Source organism: Schistocerca piceifrons, chromosome 2, assembly GCF_021461385.2.
Source record: "Schistocerca piceifrons isolate TAMUIC-IGC-003096 chromosome 2, iqSchPice1.1, whole genome shotgun sequence".
NCBI lineage: Eukaryota > Metazoa > Arthropoda > Insecta > Orthoptera > Acrididae > Schistocerca > Schistocerca piceifrons.
The window spans coordinates 264,290,985-264,314,809 of record NC_060139.1 but is presented as its reverse complement, the minus strand read 5'-3'; the positions used below and the strand labels follow the sequence as shown (position 1 = coordinate 264,314,809).

At 34.1% G+C, this 23,825-nt stretch overlaps 1 protein-coding gene across 1 annotated transcript in view; it reads left to right on the top strand.

Moving 5' to 3' along the window:
- LOC124777422 (fl(2)d-associated complex component) overlaps positions 1 to 8,169 on the top strand; it is a 541,124-nt gene extending 532,955 nt beyond the window's left edge. Inside the window, exon 6 of the mRNA XM_047252820.1 lies at positions 7,228 to 8,169. Within this exon, the coding sequence (XP_047108776.1) occupies positions 7,228 to 7,636 (409 nt within the window). The 3' untranslated portion in view covers positions 7,637 to 8,169. The remainder of the gene's footprint in view (positions 1 to 7,227) is intronic.
- The last annotated feature ends 15,656 nt before the right edge of the window (positions 8,170 to 23,825 follow it).

The following is a 23,825-nucleotide window of genomic DNA, read 5'->3' as shown; positions in this document are numbered from 1 at the left end:
ACTCAACATCTATGGTCATCAGTCTCCTAGAACTTGGAACTACTTAAACCTAACTAACCTAAGGACATCACACAACACCCAGTCATCACGAGGCAGAGAAAATCCCTGACCCCGCCGGAAATCGAACCCGGGAACCCGGGCGCGGGAAGCGAGAACGCGTCAGCAAATATGGCAGCAACCTGAGAAGGGCTAACTTTTTTTTCAATATTCTGAGGAGACACACAATTGTAGCTCCTGCCATTATGATGTGCGGAGCAGTCGGATATGACTTCAGATCACGGCTGGTGGTGAGGGAGGACGTTACATCATGGGCATCCTGCGTCCTCTTGTGTTACCTTTCATGTGATAAAATCGTCGAGACATTCTGAAACAAGACAATGCTCGTCCACACGCGGCATGTGCCTCTGTGACATGTCATCCTGTTAGTTAGTTAGTTACATGATCCATGAATAATTTTGCACAATAGATCGTAGTGATGTGGAATGAGTTATTTTCCATTCATATCGCAAATTTGTACATTTGTTTACATTCTGGACATTTCTAAGGCTTTTTTTACAAAAAGAAAAAAAAGATATGGAGATTGAGTTAGTAATTCCTTGTAACTACTACCTACCACCTTTTTATACATTTCAGTAATAGAAATTCTTCTACAGAACAGAAGAAGTTCTCAGTTCGTTATCAAATTTTTCTTTTCTGTCTGTGAGACATCACTGGATAAGTGATGAGAAATTTTTGTTGCAGCATTGTCCACCCCGTTTTGTGCTAAAGACAGCCTTAATGTGGAGTGATGTATACTAAAATGTAAACTTTCACGGCCGGAAATATCATGTCCATTTGGAAGAGCACAAGGGAAATTGTAGAAGAGGCGAAACGGAACGATCAGCTGTTGCGGAGCATGCTTTCCAGCCAGGGAACCACAATATTCGTTTCGAGGAGACGCAAGTACTAGCGGCCACGAGCGGATACTACGAAAGGCTCTACAGGGAGGCAATCGAAATCGCTAAACACCCAAATAATTTCAACCGAAAGGAGGAAGGCGTCAAATTAAACGGTATATGGATGCCGGTGTTAAAGAAGATGTGTACCACTCGTCCACTACTGGGTGATGGCATCGGTGATCGACGGCGACGGACAGCGGCCAATTGCACTGACGTTCTCAAAACACGTGACGTCACGCCGCGGCGCGGGGGCGCGCGGACACGGAATTTAGCGGCAGTCAGTAGCGAGCCAGTGTGTGTGTTGGACCTTCCATCAAGCTACGGACCCCCTTGAAGATGTCTCCCGCAGTCGGAGACGAAACGTTGGGAATCACCACAGAATTCATCAACCGACCACGGCATAACAGCCCGGATAATTATAATGGACAGGAGTGACGAATGTCATTTTTCCTTCTGGTACTGCATTTATGTACATCATTGTTTCTTTTGAACGGCAGGGGACTACTTACAACGACCTTCACGGGTAGTGAACTAGTAGTCAGAATGCCCAAGTCCTTAAACAGATGTCTACAAGATGATCATGAGTGAGCACCACATATTATTCATACAGCACGTTTTTATGTAGTGAACACTTTATTTCTTAATGATTCATATAAAACATTATTCTATATAACATTATTGAATGAAAATATGCAAAATATGTCAACTTACTGATTTGCCTCTTCCCAAGATTTGCAATTATTCTCAGTGCAAATGTGGGTGAACTAAGTTCTTTTAGGAGTTAAAAATGTGTTTCTTCCAAATTGATTTCTCATCAGCATGGACTCCTACGAATTTTGAAGTTTTGACCCTATTTTCCCCACCTTGTGTTACACTTATCATTGGTATAGTACCTCTAGATGTGCAGAACTGAATTTGTTGTGTGTTTGTAGAATCGAGGGTGAAACCATTCGCAGTAAATCTGTCAACGATACATTTAAGAACTTTGTTTACCATTTCTTCCATTTATGCATGTATGCTTTGATTAATTACCCTATACGTGATTTCTCCCCCCATCAGAATTATACCCCAGGACTAACTACAATTTTCTGCATTTTTTGTGAGTTATACCATTATCTATTGGCTGGCGATACAATTGGTTCCACAAAACGTCAATTTGTCTTGGAGTATATTGTGATTCACTAAGTCAAATGAATTACAGAGGTGGCAGAAAATACCAACTGGTGCCATGTTGTTATATAATGTTTGTAAAATCAGGTGAGTGAACATGTAAGTGGCATTCTTAGTAGAGCAACCCTCCTGAAACACAAACTGTGATTTGCTAATGATACTATTGTTGCTAAGGTGAGATACTATTCCACAATACATTACCTTCTCCATCATTTTCAAGTGTGAATTTAGCAGTGTTTGGTAGTTACTGAGATCTCTCCTATCACTTTTCTTAAAGAGATGTTTAACAACTGCATAATTGAGTCTCTTTGGATATGTTATATATTTCTGATAAGACTTGGCTCATTATGTGGGAAAAAATCTTTAGTACTCTAGTGGAAACACCATCAAAACCAGATGAGCTTTTATCTTTGAGAGGATGTGTAATTTTCTTAATTTCAGAAGTAGAAGTTGGTGATACATTCAAATGACTGAATTTTATAGAAGTTACATTTTCAACATACTGCTCTGATTTTGCTCTTGAACTACTTGTCCCTGTGTTATTATTATATAAAAGAAATTATTATTAAATACATTTGTTATCTGTGATTCATCATTTGAAGTCCTTTCATTTAGTTCAGTAATGATGTTATCCTATTATACAGCTGGTTGTCCTGTCTGTCGTTTCACTACAGTCTGTATTGCCTTAAGCCCATTGTCTAAGTGCTGATTTTTGACATTATGTGCATGTTCCTTGATTTTTAATAACCTGATGATAATATTTGATAATACAATACTGAGGAACTCCTGAGGTCAGCAAGGTCTTCAGATCTGCCACAGAGAGAATATCTGTGGTACCAGCTTGGACGTCAGCTGTGTTCCGGTGGCAGTATCCATGATATCAAGGAGCAGTTACCAACAGTTATAGCCAGATTGCCCCATATTACTTTATGACACCCTTCAAATCAGTGCATGCATCCCGGCCAGTGGGCTGCTATGTTGTACTGAGAAGTGGGATCATACACTAAGTTCTTTGTAAATTTGACTCTGTATTGTAATAACTGTAATAACATCACATACTCACTCAACAGGTACAGGAGGAAACCTTAATGATTGCTGCAGTGGGACATACCCTCTGCCATGTACTTCACGGTGCTTTCCAGAGTATAATTATGATGTTGATTTAGATTTAAGTGCTACAAACGTCGTCGCCACTGGTAGTAATGCATGCGATTCTGTGCTAGGGAAATACATTTCAGTCGCGATTTGAACTAATGTAAAGATGATGTGGAAACCACGACTCAGACGAAAATCCTGAATATGTTCCAGAACGCAAGTGGCTCCCCTCATGTTATTGTTAAGCCTAAAAATATGAAAAATTATTTAAGCAAGTAAACAATGTGAAGTGTTGCCAACAGTTAAAGTGAGCTCCCCACCAGTTTCAAGTCCAAAAACCACTAGAAAACCATTAACAAAATGCTCCTACGATCATAATCGCTAAAATTTCCACTAAATTTTTTTATTATTATGAAAGAAAAGGACAAGTACATAAGTAATTAGTTTCCTTTATTATTAAGTAGTAAAATATTCACAATCATTAAATGAACATACAATAAATAAATCAGCAAGTCAAGGTCAGGAACATACAAAAAGTTCTATAACAACAACTAATTATATAAACGAATTCGTCTTCTTCACATGAATCATTTTTGTCTGCATCATCATCATCATCATCGATTTCAGATTGATATGATTCTTTGGTACCGATTTGTTTTACACTGTATAATGGAATTTCATATTCGTTGCAGCATTTTCCTTCCATTCTCAACTCACAGCGTATTCTTAATGTAGCAGTTAACGATTTAACCTCATTCTATTCCTCTGCTTAGTTTTTATTACATTTATACTGCTAAATAATCTCTTAATTCTGGCACTGGAATGAGGAAGTATTAAGAGAATAATCGCAAAAGTCGCTAATTCCTCAAATGTGGATTCCCCCTGAGCATGCATGAAATGCAATACTTCATTCCAAAATGTTTTGTATCTTTGGTCTTGTTCCAGTTCAACAAATGAATTTGTTGCCACTGATCATTCCACTCTTGCTATAAATTCTACACTTTTATTGAACTGATCCATTATACCAATTAGATTTTCTTTGCTGTGGTTAAGTGCTTGTTCAACACTTATTCTGCAATTTTTTTCATAAACGTCAAATTTTCAGGTAACCTGTTTATTATTTCTTCATTCAGACTTAATATAAATGTTATGCACCGATTATGCAACATTTCTTAGTCTTCCTATGGCAATCCTTTTCCTCTCATTTCAAGCAATTGCTTTTCAATGTGGAACCCCAGATAACATCTTCGATCGAAGAAATCATGAATATTGTCAGTAAAAATATTAACTTTATTTGCAGGTAACGTAACTTTGTTGACAAGCATATCAATCAGGTTGGTCAACTCATCAAAGATTTTGGTGCGATCTATATCTTTCAACTCGAATATTTTCTTGACTCTGTTTATTTCATTAATATTGGATATCAAAATGAAATATATGCATAATTAATCTCGTTCGCATACATAGCGTGCAATAACTCTGCCATATGAAACCTTTTGAGCACTTTACCTACAGAAAAATGTGCTTTTAGCTCTGATCATTGCTTGTGCATTCTTCATACCACAGATTCTATTGATAACCACCTTATCTGGCATGCTCGAATTATTTTTAATGGTTTCTGTCCATCGTTGATTGTTTTGTACAGCTCCTTATAAAGAGATTGTCTGGAAGAGGAGAGACTAAACCAATCATATGTCTCTTTAGTTAAAAACTCCAAATTTGTCAGTAAAAATTCTTCTGCAGCAGCTGAAACAGCCAGTTGCAAGGAATGGCACAATCAACATACTAAAATCAGGTGTGGTACCTCTTCTTTCAATTTCGTAAATACTCCATTTACTCCAACCACGACAGAGGCATTATGTGTACCAATGCTCATTAAATTTTCAAGTTGCAAATTGAATCATTGAAGTGTCTTCTTTATAGCAGAAACTATAGCTTCAGTATTACACTCATGCAGTTCAGCGCAGTAAAGGTATATAGATATTATTTTTTGGTGTAATTTGTTGTAATAAACTATAATCAATCCCAAGTATGTACATCCAGCAATATCAGTAGATTCATCAATTAATAAGCTAAATGGTTGATCTTTGCAATCTTGTTTTAGAACATCAGTGAAATGCAGTGCTAACACGCTTTTTATAACTGAGGTGCACTTATTTCGGTGCAGCTGAACTTATTCGATATCTTTTTCATGACTGTCTTAATATCTCTCCCAAATGGTCGATTTCACATTACCAATAAGCATGGTTGTGAATAATGCAAGCCTTGCTTCTTTCTTTTTTCATTCCCAATGGGCTTGATGTAAAAGCAATTTTAGGCTGCATAGTTACAATGTCCAACAATTGACTTAGCCAAATAGTGGTTGATGATGTAAAACCGATCAATGAATGACAACCAGTTTAAAAAAAAGGTTGCTTACCTTTTTATTTTGTACATACTTCTTTGACATCCCATGAGAGGATCTTCATAGTGACTCCTTAAAACTGTACCACAAAATTTGTACTTCACTACCTGACCCATACTACTTTAAATAATTTGAAGACAATTTTGGGGGTCTTGAAGCCAAGAATCCTGAAACTTTTGCATATATTGTAGTTTGTGTATAGTTGTACATGTATGAAGTCGTGAAATAATACCACACACTGAGAATCACAATTGTATATTGCACACCACGAACGACGACAGTAGAGTTACGTTTTCTGCACATCTGATGTGTGCACCCTGCATGAGCCAAAAAGTGCTCAGTGGTTATTCGAAGCTCATGAAATGAACTATAGCTAGGCGCTACTAAATGATGTCCATTCTGCAGGGAATCCCGCATGTAGTCTGTCGAGTGTGATGGTTTGTTTGATGTCACATTGTAATGAATGATTGTGGTCTTCACAGTAGAAGTTAAATACTCCTGAAATCAAATGAAGTAGAAATAACATATTTCGAAACATATAAATAGCTTAGTGGCTGAGAGATCGCATTTTCTGTATCTGTAACTGAATTCTATTAAATTACTAAATATCCACCAGCCTCTAGAAGCAATATGTCGCCACTAAAGGGGGTAGAAACCACCAGTTTTAGTGGAAAATCCACTGAGTTGGCAACACTATGTTAAATGATGACCCTTATCAGAGTTTGCATTAGTTTACATGACAGAGTGAAGATAGAAATATTTATGGCCATCTTGATCACTGTTGAGTAAGATGTTTGCCAAAATTAATTTTTATGTTGTATTGAATCAAAGATTAATTTTTGAACCTGTTATATTTTGTTATTGCAAACTGTAAAAAACTCAAACAACTAGGACCTTTTAAATTGGTTTTCCTTAGAGATTTTACTATAATGTTTAGTTAATTTATCCAACAAGTAAAGAATGGCAAGTCAATGCTAACCCCCATTAAGTGCACTCAGTTTGCAAGTAAACAACGCTAAGTACCCACTGACGAATATTTAAGAATAAAATGTCACGTAAAATTTACCATTTTAAAAATATGCTGTCACTCTAAATGAATTTGAAAACTTTTACCTGAATAAAAACTCACATTGCATGTACTTGAAATATTTTAATTATGAGGTATTATTGAAACATTACTGTACAATTTCTGAAAACAACCAACTCGTCCTTCATCGATTAGCAGCCAAAGACATCAGTTGAGGAGACACAGGAACTACCCACAAAATCAAGAAATCGGTAATTTGCTTGAGATTGGCTGTAGTATATATGTAGCTGTAAATGTAGAAATGACCAGCTTATATATGTCTGTAGTTATGTTTAAACTCTAACTTGTGGTACTTCACCAACAGCCCTCTCGCACAGTGGCTGAAAATATATATAGATACAGAAGTGATACAAAGAAGATATTGTCTTTAAATACTTTTACATAGATAGTGTGTATCCTGTGCACTCATATTTACAAGGTTATGTCACATTCTTTATTGTATACAGATCGAATTACATGATTATTATTTCAGTTGGTTCTGAAAGATTTGTTAATCCAGTCATTAATTCCACTTCCATTCGTTCTATTTCCAGATGCGCACAAAAAATTGTCACTCAGTTGGAGACTACACCTGTGAATAGAACCTCAAAGTCTAGTTATTTCCGTTCACCTCTGAAACCTGCCAATAAGGAGGACAAAAGGAGAAGTGAAAAGTGGAAAGATGAAAGGAAAAAAGAAGACCGAAAAGACAATGAAGAAAATTTGGAAAACAAGAAGAAGGAAGAAAAGATGAATAAGAAGGCAGAGAAAAAAGAAGCGAAGCTGGAGAAGAAAGCTGATAAGAAAGAGGAGAAAAAAGAAGCTAAAGCTGAGAAGAAGGAAAAGACAGAAAAGAAAGAAAATAAAAAGGAAGCTAAGGCTGAAGCAAAGGAAAGCAAGAAGGCAGCAAAGGCAGAAAAGAAGAAAGAAAAATCCAAGGCAGAGAAAAAAGAAAAAGATTAGTTACAAAATAGATTAAAGAAAGACTTTTGAATTTTAGAGATAGATATTCGAGTGAGTAATTTACTTGTATAAAATTTTTACATCTAGTTTTATTTTTAATGACTAATGCTCATATGTATTGAAAAACCTCCTTATCAGTCTAAATCCCATAGACGAAACAGCATCAGGGAAGATTTACTTCAATATAAGGTCATTTTATAATAGTCAGGAAACAATTTTATCAGAATTTTTGCACAAGTGAAGACTAAAATTTAATAATTAGTGTTTAAAAAATTGATTTCTCCTATTTATAACAGAAATTAGAAATTTTTTGGTTTATATTGTCCCTGAAATCATATATCTGTGCCGTTCAGTCATCTGTAAGAGGTTGTTTATCAAGTATTTTACTTCCCATAGTCCTTTTTATGTGACTCACAAGTTAAAAACGGAGCCAACTAAGGAATACAAGAACAATATTGCTGCAGAAGAAAAAATTATTATGATGCATATCATTATGTCTCTCTTTCTACTGAATGTAGGTACATACTAGAAATGTTTAGGTATTATTCGTTGTTAATGTAACACACAATGTAAAATAAATTGGATTCAGATTTATAAAAGTTGAAGGTAGATATCTAATTCTAAAATAAAAGCTGATAAAGTGACAGCCTCTTCATATAAAGAAAGTGAGATACGTTACAGAAGTAGAAAACAATTAAACGAGGAAAATAACAGAGAAACAACAGTTTTTTTTTGTAGAAAGCTCTAAGACATGTAAGTTAGAGAAACTGGGAATGAGAGAGCGAGTGAGTGAGAGAGAGAGAGAAAGAGTAGATATGTGTGTGTATGTGTGTGTGTGTGTGTGTGTGTGTGTGTGTGTGTGTGTGTGTGTGTGTGTGTGTGTCTGTGTCTGTTTGCATGTGTGTGTGTTTAAGAGAGTGTGCTTTTATCTCTGTATGACTACAGGAATTCATTTGGAATTTCTAGCTTTGCACTCAATCTCTTTTTATCCTGTGAGACATATGGTTACCATGATAGACCCCAAACTAATATATATGTGGTGTTGTTTATATCCATCTTTAGTACTGGATTTTGAATGAAGAACAAATCTGTTATGATGCTGGAAGCAGTTATTTGTGAACTTAAGATGCTAGAGTTGTCTTAATACACAGTGTAATTATAGTATGTGGCCTACTAAATGATGTAAACTATGGGAAGGAAAGTTGCAAATACTTTAGGCATTGTTCTTAATTAATGTTTTATTATTTTCATTTTTGTGTATTCCTTGTACAGATGAAGTTGTGTGATTTTTTCCTATTTCCTAACTTTTCTAAAGTCTTCCATCACAAGGCAGTAGCGCTTTCATCCTCAGTAATTGCACAAGCAATTGTAATACTGTTTTCACTGTTTCATTTATTCTCTCTCATTGAACTTTCTCATTATGTATCAAGTGTTATCTTCGAAGTTAAGATTCTTTCATCTACCAACATATTTCTTCAGCTGATTTCTTCTTAACATTTCGAAACTGGACACAAAAATTCAAGTTACAATCAACACAATAGTAGTTATGTGGAAGGACTGCATCTGCGTATTTAATTCATTTGGTGCTTACACCATCTTCAGTTGTCTAGCAGCATTTACATTCAGTCATTTCACTTTTCTCCCCTCTAACTCCAGTTTCTCTTCCATCTGTATAAGCAACTATTTGCGTCATGTGCTGAAACGTCTTTTTCTTGTTTTCACTCTGCAATAGAAGATTCTAATTATGTCTGCTTAATTTATATTTCCATTTTTTCCTTAGCTTAATTTTCTTCATCTTAAATTGTACATTTCTGTAGCTATTTATTTTTCAGAAGTTTTATGTTCACCCTCTTTCATCAGATAACAAGTTAAAACAAAATGTGATGTGTCAGATATTCAGTTTATCTACATGTGTTGCTTTCTTTTTATACATATGTATTTGTATTCTGCTGGCCACTTTATGGTGTGTGGTGGAGGTTACTACAGGTAGCTCTGCTACATCTCACTCCTCCTTTTCCAGTCAGAAATTATTAGTCCAATGGTTTTCATCATGTAGATCGATATCTATATCCCAGTTTGTAGGTAATGTTTGTTCCTATTTACTAAATTACCATGAGATATCTGTTCATCATCGTCAACCTTCTCTTCCTCTCATCAGTCTCACTTTGTTTTCATATATCTGTGGAACCAGCGATTTTAAAATTGAACTGTTAACCACTTTAACTTGTATTGGATGTAACAATACTGCATCATAACGGTATCATATATGAAAAAACGTGTTCCTACAGTTCATCAGAAAATTTATTTTGCTAACAGTATATGCCATTTGTCAAGTAAATCTGAATAATTACAAATAAAATAACAGACAGAGCAGGTAAATTCTCTCAGTAAATCTTTCACTCACTTCTTAATAAGTAAAGACGATTTTTTAATTTTAAGTGGAATTTGTGATAGTAAAATGAACTATGGGATGTTTTGACAGTGGATAAAATAGAGTGAAATAATATTATTCTTCATGAGTATAATGTCATCCATACTGAGCTAATCATCACATATGTTCCTGAAGCAACATTCAATTTGCAGTGTGGAAGACATCATCATTATCATCAATAGTAGCAAGTACCACATGTAAAGTACTTAGCTACAATGAAGTGTTGTTTCGTCTGTGGGACTTCACACATTTTGTTTCAGTTCTTTAACAGAAATATCAACCTACACTACAAACGTTTTTACACACAGGTGATCCACTTCAGACACACTAGTGATTTGCACGCCTTCTGCAGTTCTGTGTCAGCACCAATCACAGAGATAACTTCAAATTTTATATGAGAGGTTATTACATGTCAAATATGTTTCATGATATTGCCTTTTTTAGTCTTATATGATTTTCTGACCTGTTTGCTTCATTTTTAAGTATCACAGGTACTATGGTGTTCACAGCAGAAATAAATAAATTATACTTAATATTTCTGCAATCCATAGAACTGTAAAGTTTGTGTGCCTGGAATGGATTAATAAGTGGAAAGCATGTGACATAAGTGTCTCATTTATTTGTTATTGTTGTATTTCGATTAAAAGAATTAGTTGAAGCTGTACTATAACTTAAATAGTATTTATAGAGGAGATTTCCTTAATATAACAAAAAGAACAGTATTTCTCTGACACACAGAAAAATGTTTCCAGATATCCAGTGTTGGTGCTTCAAGCAAAGGGTATCTAAAACTGTGATATTGAAATACAATAAGCAAGCTTGTCTCCTGTAGTACAGGTGGAAACCACTTTCTGTTTAATGATTAAAACTTAATAATGCAGTAATCACTCTATACAGTCATGAGTAATTGGTAGAGTAATTAATTTGCAGGAAAGATAAGGCTTAAAAAAAAGAAAGCTATTTTTGAAAAGAAGGCTTATTTTAATAGCCAGCGTTTTTTTAAATAATAGCTCCCTGTAGAAAATTTTAATGTATTTTTACAATCATGATTTGTGTATTATTTCCATATGAAATGCACGTTATCATAGTGTTTCAAAGTCATGACCAAATGCTGTCTGCATTGATTTATTGATAACTAAAGACATTTATTCTGAGAATAGGCCTACTCAATTTCACTGTGCGTTGTCCACATTCATCTACACAACAAGAATTCTGTGGCTCATCAACTAAACTGCTTCAAATTCTAATGTTGAAACTCCAGCAAAGCCTACTCATGAATTCTCAGCTCACTTCACCAATTAATGTCAGCTACTCATGGTTACCATTATTCCAATTTTCAATAAACAAACCAACTTGTGTTTAAAATGCTACAATGTGGAGATCTTGTTAGATAAATAATAAATCACCCGTATTTTGACACTGATGTATGAGAGCCATCTGAAGAATGTGCTATGTTTCTTACCTGCAAGAGTTACGAAGTTATACTGAAACTCTTGATTTTGCAAATTTAAAAAAGGTGTTGTAGTACAAAGAAAGTTTTAGAAATGTTAGTGAAATGAGATAATGGTGTAACATGTTATTTGTAAGTAAAATATAATGTGCTATTTGGTATTATGTGAATAGTGGTAATAAGTATTCCATGTAACAAACCTATATCTGAGATTTGAAGAGGAAAAAGAACCAAACATACAAAACAGGTCTGTGCATCAATGAAGGCTTACTATAGTTGCTGACACGAAAATTGGCGGGTGAAGGTCATTCCATCTCTGTACAGTCAGGTAGGGGTTCGTAAAATTTTCAGGTTCCCATCTAATAACACTAACAAAGATAGGGAAAAGAACTTGATAAAATGCTCCAATTGATGTACTTATAAACGACGAAACTTACTTGGTTATTGCATCAAACAATCTCACGTTACAATTCTGATAAAACATTACTTTTTACTTCAGCCAGGAAAAACATCATAATGCCTCGTGAAATCAAGTTGAAAAAAATTAAGAATCTTACTAAAGGTTGCTTTTTACCTAAAGTAGTTAAGAAATATACAAAAGATATAAAATATGTCATAAAAACCTAATATAAAGTTTTTGTCATATGTTGGTTAAATTGTCGCTGACTGACTTACATTCGTGTTACCCAAGGAAAAACTTACAGCGAGATAGATTCTCCAAAAACACAGAAATTATTTTTGGAAGGACAAAAGGTGTGCTACTGTATTAGTCATAACTTATGTTTAATCTTCTTCATTTTTGCCCATGCACATGCTTTAGGTAATGTGGTACATATGCTTTGTTAGGTTTCGTAAATATGCAAAGCACTTCCAGTCACAACAAGATCCAGCACTCAAAGCATAAAAAAAGGGAGAAAAATGTCGAACTATAAGGCAAAAGCAATGCAGTCAGGTGAAATATGAATATGAATAAGTTCGAAACAAATTTCTAGGAAAATCCGCAGAACCGAAAATTTTATTTTATATGATAATTGTCACATGTAAGCAAATGTTGGGTCAAGCGCCAAAAGTCTGATTCGGAGATAATCAACAAAATGTGTGTAGCCGTTATACAAAAACAGTACAAAAGTTGGGGATCGCGAGATAAGCACAAACATTATACAGGTTTCGCATCATACATGTGTTTTTATGGTAGCTAGTAGGTTTAAGAACAAAATTTTACAAAATTTTAAGAAAATGAAACTTTCTATAGGCAATAATTTTAACATAGTCAACGATACAAGTGTCATCATATACACTTTCTCTCATTTCACAATGATCTCATGAACCTACTTATTCTGCTCATTTACAAATGGATCCATTTTAGCTAAATCCCCTCTCTTTTCTTCAGCCAGTTGGGGTTAAAAAAGTAGTGTTTCCAGCTCCACATCAGAAGGCTTCAGGCTCCTTTTCCTTGAGCTGTTCAACTGAATTGATATTTGACCAAACGTACAGTACATGTATCCATTCAGCAGTCTCATCAAACATGATTTTGAAGTCCGTGAAATTCATATTTTTCAGCAGCTGACTTAAAGTAGTAAAACTCTTTTTCTTGCGTAACCAGCGATGAAGCTTATAAAATTTTTCGGAATTTCACACACAATTAGCCTCTTCGGTTTCTCAATGCATGTAAAATCACCATAAACTTCTGTTCATGTTTGTGCAAAGTAAACCTTTGCTGTTAGGTAAGTAAATGGTTCCATGCAAGTAGTTAACTGTAATCTCATAATAAGAACGATCATTGTTGTCTAAACGAAAGTCGTTCCTGTATTAAATTAAACGCATTAAAATACTTCAACATTACTTACATTGATTCCAAGGTCTATAATAAACTTAAAAACGACAGTCATGGTCTACCTGGGGAGCCTCTTTAGCTGAACCGCAATATTACCTTTTCGATCATATTCCTTTCCTTCACTGCACGGTTCCTTCCTATCACTTTATGCACTAACTTCTCCTCTCTTCCTACATTTTGGTGCAGTTTTCGTTTCCATTTTGCAATATTCTGTATTATTTAGACGTAATTATTTCAGCATTGCCCTTTTCTGCAAACAAAGCACAGAGCTACTTCATTTGTCAGCAATTCAGACAAGTGCAAGCGAAGACATTAACAAAGAGCTGGTGCATGACTCTATATTTGAACATCGATGTTGGTCTTTGACATGAGTGTCATCTTTAGACCACTGTAAACACTGTTTCCCACTGTTCTCGCGCGTGTTTCAGAATATATGTTATTGGTCTTAGCTTTTACAGCGGAAGTTCACCAGTAACTCAAATTTTCCTTCTTTGGCGCTTGACCCGCTATTTACTTACATGCTACAATTACTGACCAGTAGGCTAACTTCCAACACTTGTGATAGGTTTGTCACACATCTACTGGAAACACTCATTCGCACTGTGCCCGCCTTAACTAAAGTAAAAATAAAAATTTAAATCAACTAAGCTCTTTACATAGCCTTCACTTGCCTAAACTAGAATACACTCTGGTTCTGTGCCTACTGGTTCTCTGTCGCTTGTTTCAGACAGATATACAGTAATAAGTCACCCTATACTGTCTTTTAGGTCGTGGCCAAAAAATCAACTTCTACGTGTCTTATGCACATCACCCAGTTATGCTGAGTAACTTTTCCAGAACATCAAGTGTTACTTGCTCCACACCAGCAAGTTTAAAAGCAGCCATGTCTCGTTATCCTAGGCCCATATCAGCTCAATAGGAGTACATTGGTGTTTCAATTAGTTTTCCAGTTGGCTAATTAAATATTGAATAATGCATGAGACCCTTCAAATGATGTGACCAAATACAGCTTCAAAATAGAAACACTAAATTATTGTTTCTATTAAGTTAAAATGTGATGGAATATGTCTTTTGGGAAGGAAAGGACTGACAAATATCATTCAAACTGTCAAATGTGGATTATAACTGACGAAAACACCAAAACAGAAAGAAATATCAAATCTTTTGAATCTTTGTCCTTCACACACATTTAATTCATTATGCAAAGTAAGAATTAAACATGAAGAAGATGTTTGTAGCTCAGACACAAGGAAGAGGAAATGATTTTTGGATACTAAAATATAGAAATGGCATCTGAGGTTTTAATCTGAAACATTTCACCCAGCTACCTGAAGTGTAATGAATACTGTCAAAACTGTGAAAATTCTAACAGGTTGTCATCACAGTTCTGATGAGAAGAAAGCACAACAAACCATGGAAGAAATTGTAAAGAATGCAAATAGTAGAGACAGAAAGAGGTAGGAAGGAGATAAGCTATGTGGAGCTGAACAAGGAAGTAATGAAATTTAAAACCCAGAGGAAAGAAGAGTCCTGACAGTGGAGTAATAAGAGGTGCAGCGAATTCAATAAAATAAAATTTAATACTTTTTGAATAGTTGGTTGAGTGCTCTTACTTTAATGTCATACTTCAGTTTTCTACTCTTCTCAAGTTTTCCTGTCGGTGTGGGATCTCATTTATTGAAGGGTTATTGGCTGCCTTGCTTCCTCTTTCCATATTTCTAAGGTTTCTGTTCATGTGTTTACAAAAATTCTTGGTTTCAAAAGCGCTTTAGATTAACTGCTTGTCTTAAAATGAATCTATTTTGGAAAGAATAATTTACACAGAAAATTCTTCCTAAACAAGTGTTCATGAAGCTGTCAGAGTACTGCAAAATCATTACACAATATCTCCTACAAAAATAGAAAACGTTTGTTTCTAAAATAACTAACATTATGTTCTGTGGTTAATTTGAGTAGTTTGATTGTGTGGTGTCACAAAAAAAACTGTTAGATTATGGTTTTATCATTGACATTCCCTTTGTCTATATACAGCCTGAATCAGTTATATTCCCATCAAAGCAGTATAAATTAATTATATGATTCTATACAAGGGCAGAAGTTATAGGAGTATCAATCTTCGCATCGTATGCAAATGTGAAGCGGTAACATGAGCGATAGCAAAGGTGTTTCCCTCCACATTACTAACAGTATTAAAAGTCATCTCATTCATGAATTGTAGTTGAGATTTAGTCATGAATTATACCTGTGACCTAAACTGCAAATAATTCAGAAGATTTAATTGTCAGATTTACACCTTGCAAAATAAATTCTGTTCTCATCCAGAATAAAATATGTTACATTTAAACAGCACATGCCATTGATGCGTTTTTTGTGTCTCAGTTATTATTAATTTAATTTTTATTGTAAAATGTGGATCTCTCCAAGGAAGATTATTCTGTCAAACTTTCATGTCATTTTAAAGGAATTTATTCACTAAAAGGAGCAATACTTAATGAAATTTCCTTTTATCATCTATTATTCATACATTAAGAAATTCAGGGATGTATTGACTGTCATCAGTCTTTATGATGTTAAATGAAGAGATGTTTGAAATTGTACTTAATAGTTGCAGCAGAAGGGAGTTCATATAGTTTGTTTTTTAAAACATATTCAACATTCTACTAGCTTCTTTTTGTGGTAGGACTTCGTATTCATGGCCACAGTATTCTTTCTAACATCAATAAATATCTTAGACAGTAGTGTTCATTGAGATAGTTGTAAACACATAACGTCCAGCTAATAATATAGTTGACTTTAGCCTTTAACATGTTGGCAATAATTTGTCTAAAGTAATGAACACTTACAAATTATAAATTTTCAAAATAACTTCACAGTATATGAAACTCCTTTTTTAATCATAAATTAGAAAGTAAACTAAACTGGTATAAAATTAAATGTATTTACATCACATTTTGTTAGACACATAATGTATGTTTGTTGAATGTGTGTAAAGAGATGCACAGTTAGTTGTAGTGACTGTGCAAAGTGAAATATCCTAAATTTATTTTTGACAATAAAAATATTACTTTTAATTCCATAAATATTACTCAGCATTAATTTGTATTCATAGTCAATAATGTTTGCTGATGCAGATGACTATGTAGATTCTTCACTTTATTTGCATTTTGTTTGATTAAAGTGTTACCATTAGTAAAATCTATACTTTTTAAAATTGACTTTCACTCTTTGATTTGTAATGTACCATAACAGAAAAAAGCAAACCAATAAAAAATGAGTGTGGGCAGTCATTTTACACAAAAAACATAGTATAACACTTAGAAGCAGACAAATTACTTATCATAGTAATTGATGTGTTGCTCTATCACAGGTTTTCAGGCTTTCCTTTTTTAATAAACGCTTACTGAATAACATTCCATAACATGAATTGCCATTTACTGTAACCACTATTTTCTTAAAACCTCTTGGCCTTAAATATTGATGCCAGTGGCATCACAAAACTTTTCCTCCTAAAAGGGGAGGTACCTTCTTTTAAGATTACACATGTATTAGCTTTATTTATCCACTCGAATTTCAGTGTATTGTACTGACTTCCTTACATCAAAGAATGTATGTACAGCCACTGCGACTACTTTGACCTTACTGGTAGGCATAGACCATGAATAAGTGGCTGACTGGTTTATTTGCCATACGAATAGTGAAGGATAAAAATTATTCAGTTCTACATCATATGCAAAACTTGGTGATGTATTTGATCTGCCTTCTTACAGATAATCATTTCCAGTCCTTCCATCAGACAATATATATTATATAAGAAAACTGTGAATACTTACTGAATGTTGAGTAAGAGTTGTTTTGTGACCTATACACAGTTGTTGCATGTGGTTTATTTGGTTGTTTCATTTAAAAAGTACGGCATGATTGCACATGCAGATATATATCATTACTCTATCTTTTTAATGTGCCTTTAAGAAAAGGAAAACATGGATCTGTCAGTGATTGTAAACTGTGATGGAACAATGATATTACGGTATATTGAGAAAATTCAAGCCTGGAATAGGCTTATCAGAAATACATACATTAATGGTTCAGTATTAAATACTTTCTTCTTTACAAGACAATAAGTGAATGCTGGTTTGATATGCCACTTCTGTTTGAATATGTGTTGCAGTTCAAGAAAAAAATAGCATATGAAGTACACATGAAATAACATGTGAAGTACAGTTCACTGAAAATGATGTGTTGTAAAATGGAGTTTCCAAAAATTGATATATCTTGTTTGTCATATCATAGGGCAAAAGTATAATTGCTTCTGTAACACTCACCTTTTTTACTTCACTTGAATGTAAACCAAATTTTGTTTATTCTCTAAACAAAAACAAGTGCAAATCTCTACGTTTTGACTGACTTCAACATGTCACAGAAATTCTATATCGAGGAAAACTGTGATACTGCAGTTGACAACAGTCTTCATACAGAGTGTAGTGTTAACGAAACATTTAACTTGCTTTCACTTGATTGGTAACAAACAAAAAGAAAATTATGCGAGAGCTGCACACAGTACATTGAATGTTTCATGTCCTGGCATGTATGGTAAGGTGAATAGCTGACCTCTTTTAAGTATCTTATATTCATAAGCCAATGAGTGTTAATTCCTAGTAGCATACTATTAGTCTAAGCTGTCTTTGTACCAACAATTGATTTTCATATTTCTCTTTTTTTCCAATCTTGTACACACATTTCAAAATGATCTTGTATTACATTAGTGTTTTTTAAGTGTACACTGAAAAATTTATTTTCAAAATATAACCTGTTGCTCATTTTCAAAGTGGCTCTAACATTAAATTTATGTTTTTTGGCCTAATACTGTCAATACCTTGTGCAACTGAAGCCTTAGAGTTAAAGATAGTTCCACAGTGTGATGTCTAAAGAGAAAAGAATATACAATACTTTATACATATTAGTCAATTTTCTGTGTGATCTTGACAGCAGCATTCTGTTCATAATTCAACAGATATACTCTGACTAATTCATAATCATGTTGCATTGATCTGTAAAACCACAACAGTTTCTGTGTTTCTCCTACATTGCTAGAACCAAGCAGCATTGATAACACAACAATTCAAAATCACAGCTTCTTTCCTTTACACTTATCTTCACTTTCAGCCATTTTTCATGTGATTTGTGATGTCCACTTTGAGTTTATAAAAGCAGTGCTTCCTCACGAGTTTGCAACTTTCTTATAAGTTCATTATTAGATGTAACCAACTTTTGTCACTCTCATTTGATGGACACTACAATAATGATTTGTCTTCTCTCAGTAAGAATTGGAATTCAACTCATGTATATCAGAAGCAAGTGATAACATTTATTGCACTGGAGTAGTTTTGCCTTATAGAGAAGTTCCTGAAACATAAAGCATAAGAACATGGCAAACTGATATGAAAACTGAAATAAAACTTGCTGAACACTAAAGTTTTGGCATTTTATAAATATTTTAGGCAGTATGAGACAAAAAATAGATACTGAATATAAAAGATGAGAAATAGTATAGGTAAAGCAAAATACCATTATTTCCAAACTGTGTGTGAAGTATTACTTATATCTGCTTTATTCTTCTGATTAAGCGTAGATTGATACTTACATTGTTACGAAAGAATAATTGGCTATTTCGTGTAATGTGTGTGTTAGTCCTCTGCAACCTTCCATGTTTAGGTCGCAAACTTCCATAAGCATTCTCACACAAAGACACTTGTAAAATTTATGATTTATGTTCGCTATTAATCAGATCTTCACAAGATTTCTATCAAATCAACGAAAATGTCGTTTGCCATGTTACAAGAATATAGCCCATCGTAATTCTGCCACTTAACTCAATGATGGATGCCAAATCTGATTTGCACTGTATGTCTCTTCATACATGTAAGACTTTATGAATTCTTAACCAACGAAATTTCCTTTCAATGTAAATTATAAAGAATGATAACTGACGTTGAGATAAAAACTGTCAAAACTCAGAGAACGTTTACCAATTATAAAAACTGTTTGCTCTAAACCTCTACACTCAGAAAGACATTTCTTGCTGCAAAATTTGTTTAATGAGCACTACATCAAGTATACCTTCTTTAAAATGAACTTCATTTAATTTATTAAAAACAGAAATACTTCTTTTAAGCAGATGTTTGCTAAATCCTTTGTAGAGCAAAGTAACCTCAATAGACACCCTCATCATGGTGCTTTCTGAATCTATATGCACTTTTAAAACATTTTAAAGTCTGGAAAGCCTGTCAGGCAAGCTCATTACTAGATGTGGGGTGTACAGAACAGAAAATTTGTCATTAATTGTTTTTACCCTTAATCTATTGACAATTCTTTCAAAATTGTCAGTAAACATTAATTATAATTTTTTAGTAGTTATAAAGTGCCAATATTTCCCACTTCATCATGTGTTTATGTATTATTCATGGTTTCATTTTTAAAGTAAAAACTACCCTAACCCTTGTAATATCGTCTCGCATTTACTTAACAGCATGCTCACGTTATTTTCTTGTTACTGCTGCTTTCATTTCAACATCTATATTTTGTAAATATATAGACAGTGCTGCTAAAAACTTGAGACCCTTGGGGAAGCATGTTATCAGTGAACAAGATCTTTTCCTCAACTGTGAGGATGTTAACTGTTGTAGACCTATGGACAATTGTCTGAAAGATTTCTTCATGAATGACATTTTCTTTATTTCAGTAGTTTTTGTTACATTAAGTTCCCAGTAGTCATAGAATTTTGTTTTAATTTTTGTATAACATTTTCTGTCAACTAATTCACCATCCCAATATTTTTCCACTCCAGCTCGCCACTCTCTCTCTCTCTCTCTCTCTCTTTCTGTGTGTGTGTGTGTGTGTGTGTGTGTGTGTGTGTGTGTGTGTGTGTCTTGTTCACTTCTCACTCCCCCCTCTTCCTCCTCCTCACTCTCCTTCTTCTACTTTTTCTTATGTCTTTCATTGATATAGTTGATAATTATATTGAGTTCCTCTGGCTGATTATTATGTGAGCTTCCTCTTTTTGTGAATGAATGGTTTATCTTTCTACATGACCTGAGAATTTTCCCTTGCTCTCATCATAGTTTTCCACAAATTCTGCTTTGAAGGTGGCCTATAATTGTGGCACAATAAGTTCTAATTCTAAATTGGGGGACTGAAGTAGCTACTACAAATATTAACTTCTCATCAGCATGTATGATCAAAAAATTTCCATTTCTTAGTTTAGTGTGTGCACCTTATTTTCCCAGTTTCAAATTTGTTACCTCCATGATGTTGTCAATTATAATAGACAAGTACACTATACCCCATGTGTTGTCTTTTATGTCTTTAGTATGTAAGTGTAAAACAAGAAATTTGTTTAGCATTTCCTTTTCATTATCTCAACCATGAAGAAAGTACAATAATAAATAATATGTTTTGGATGCAAACTCATAGATATAAAATAGAGTTTTCTTCAGTATCTGCATAGAGTGATCTATCATTTTAAGATGATAACTACTGGGATATTGCTGAATTATATTGAAAGTAGTTTGGTAACTCTGTTAGAAGCTAAACTGGACAGAACTTTTAAGAAAGTCCTAAAGTCTATTTGAGGTGGTAGGGAAAAGCAATAAAAATGTAATGGGCGACAGATTAAGGGAAATTATAATTAAGAAAATAGTCTTCCAAATTGGGGTATGTATTATTTCATTACATACAGGTACTTAATTTTTCCTGAGACACCCAGTGGTATTTCAGAGCATACAGCTGTTTAGTTCTTTTTGGGCTCACTCTGCTACCTAATTTGAGCCAACAGTATAGTTTCACGAGTATACCTCTGTCATAAAAAGATATTTTTAAGTGACATTGTAGAAAGGTCGTCATCAAAAAGTTTATTCACTAATATGTGGCAAAACATATATATATAAGATCAATGTGAGAGACTTTAAACCATCTATCCTCTTGCTTAACTCTATTCCATAGAGCTAAGAGTAACTTTTTCTTCATAACTTTCATACCTCTTTACACACATCCTTTTCCCTCTTCTCACTTTCTGCTATAGAACAAAGACACTAGTTCTTAGAAGCTTACAATTATTGGATCCATGTCAGCTGTTCCTTTTTATTTGTTTTTCTTTTCATGTAAATATAACATTTATTTTGTAAATTCACTAAATCTACTCTTCTTTTTCTTTTTTTACTGCCCAGTTACATATGTTTGGTGCATTTGCAGATGAAATGTGAAAATATGCAGTTTGGCATATTATTAGCTTCGGTTTCACATAACATTAAACTAATTTTTTACTAGTGAAGCAATTTTGAATATTTGAATTATGAATCAGAGTTGCTGCTGTTGTGGAATTTAGAGTAAGAAGAAAATATCAGTAGTGTAGGTCATGTGTACAAACCCTGAGATGAGTAACTCAGTATGATTTAGGTATGGTCAGATCTGTAAGCAATAGCTTGAGATGGTATCCCATGTTTTATTGAATCAATTTCTAGGCTGATTTCCATCAGTTCATGTTCAGAAGATTATTGCAGTATTGATAAGTTATGAACTGCTGTATTTTTTGAAGTAGTAATGATTTTAGTAGATTTGCAACTGTGCAGGTATGCAATCCCTAGTGTGCCAAAATAGAATAAAATTGGGGATATAAGCAGGGCCTTCCATACATCGTGGCTGGCTGTTTGTTTTAAACTAGATTTTATTTTTCGCTTATCCATAATTTTTATGTCTGAAATTTTAGCAATGTCCCCATAATGTTTTAGGAATTTTTTCCCTGTCTTTGATTTAAAATATGATGGAATGTTAAAGTAATAAAGTATGATACATAGAATAAATCTGTATTTTATTATCAAATAGATATTTTCTTTTATCTTATCAATTTTAAGCCTCAGTAGCAAAATCGATTCCTACAATAACTGTCACACAGCAGCCTACAAAAATTAACTGTAGCCATGTTTGTATACACATTTCATAAAACCTTATCATCCCAATATACATAACATTCATATAAGTTTTTTCCAATTTACAAATGAATTCTTACACATTCAGTATCTATTTACATCCTTTTGATATATCTCTAAATGGTTTCTTTATTTACTCTTTTCGCATTGATTGTATTTTCATTGTTAATATTTTGTTTTGCTTTACAGAAGTCTTTTGAATTATCAGTCTACCTCTTTGCTTATATAATTTCTCTTCAGCTATTTCGCTAACTATGAGCTTTTCGGTTTCTGTAACTCTTATCTATTTTGCTACATCGATGTGTGACCATAGCGCATCACAATTGCACCTCAGTACTTCTTCTAACATTCCTCATAACCAAAGGCGAACATTCACTTACATTTAATTGAATAAAACAGAGAATAATAGAAATTTTAACAATAATTTCTAAGGCATTTGCCAGATTTCGGAAATGATCGTATTTCTGCTGTGGGAGTTGCCCTAAGGCCAAAAATTAAAACTGAGTTAAATGATTCTTGGAAGTAAAAAAAAAAGTCGTGTAACTACTTCCTCCCGTAGGGTAGACCGTTCGCTCAGAAGTTAATTTCTGCATTAACCTTAACTTTCATGGATGCACATCCATTTCACCATGAGAAAAACAAATTCTTTGCTCTAAAAAAAAACACATCATGGTCGTTATTTCCCTACAATTTGCTGATCAACACAAAGAGGAATGCACTGTCTAACTGTGTGGGCTCTGTAACAGGCAAGACTAACAGGGACAGAGAGTGTATACATAGCAATGAGAGCTGTGTGTTCTTAGGCTTGTCTCACTGGGGAGAGAGTATAAGAGATGTGTAAAAACATCTCAAAGAATGCGCTGGAATAAACCTCATAAAAATCTCTAGAAAATGTCACGAACACGCTTACAGGTAGAAACTACGATTGTTGTTCGATCTCCTTCATATCCACTCTGTAGAGACCATAAACATAAAGTTAGACTAATAAAATGCCTACACAGAGGCGAACTTAAAAATCCAAAATATGGTATGATTAAAAGTGACCTCTGTCACACCTTTTAAGCGCACAACTGAGCATAGAAATAGAGGTAGTTGTAGATGTGCTTGGGAGAGAGTAATTTTCTCTAAGACATATTAGGTCTACAACTTTGCTTCCGCCGTTTTGCAGTAGACGGCAGTAGCGGCAAGTGGGGTTCGGGTGGTTGGTTATAGGTGTAATACAATAAGCATAGGCATCTGTAAGCATATTGCCATAAAAATATTACACGATTTATGATTGCATCACAAGGCCATTCTCGATAAAGTACGTCAACTTACGTAACCCATTTCTTGCCATTTGCGGGAGGTTTTAATTTTCTGCTTTAACGTGAAGAAATCTGCGGCTGTGGCTCTTAAAATGCTGAAAAGACCAATGATGAGGGAACTATTAGTGGAAGAACATGCAGAGAATGTTTTCAAAGCCTTAAGGACGGTGATTTTGATGTCGAAGACCG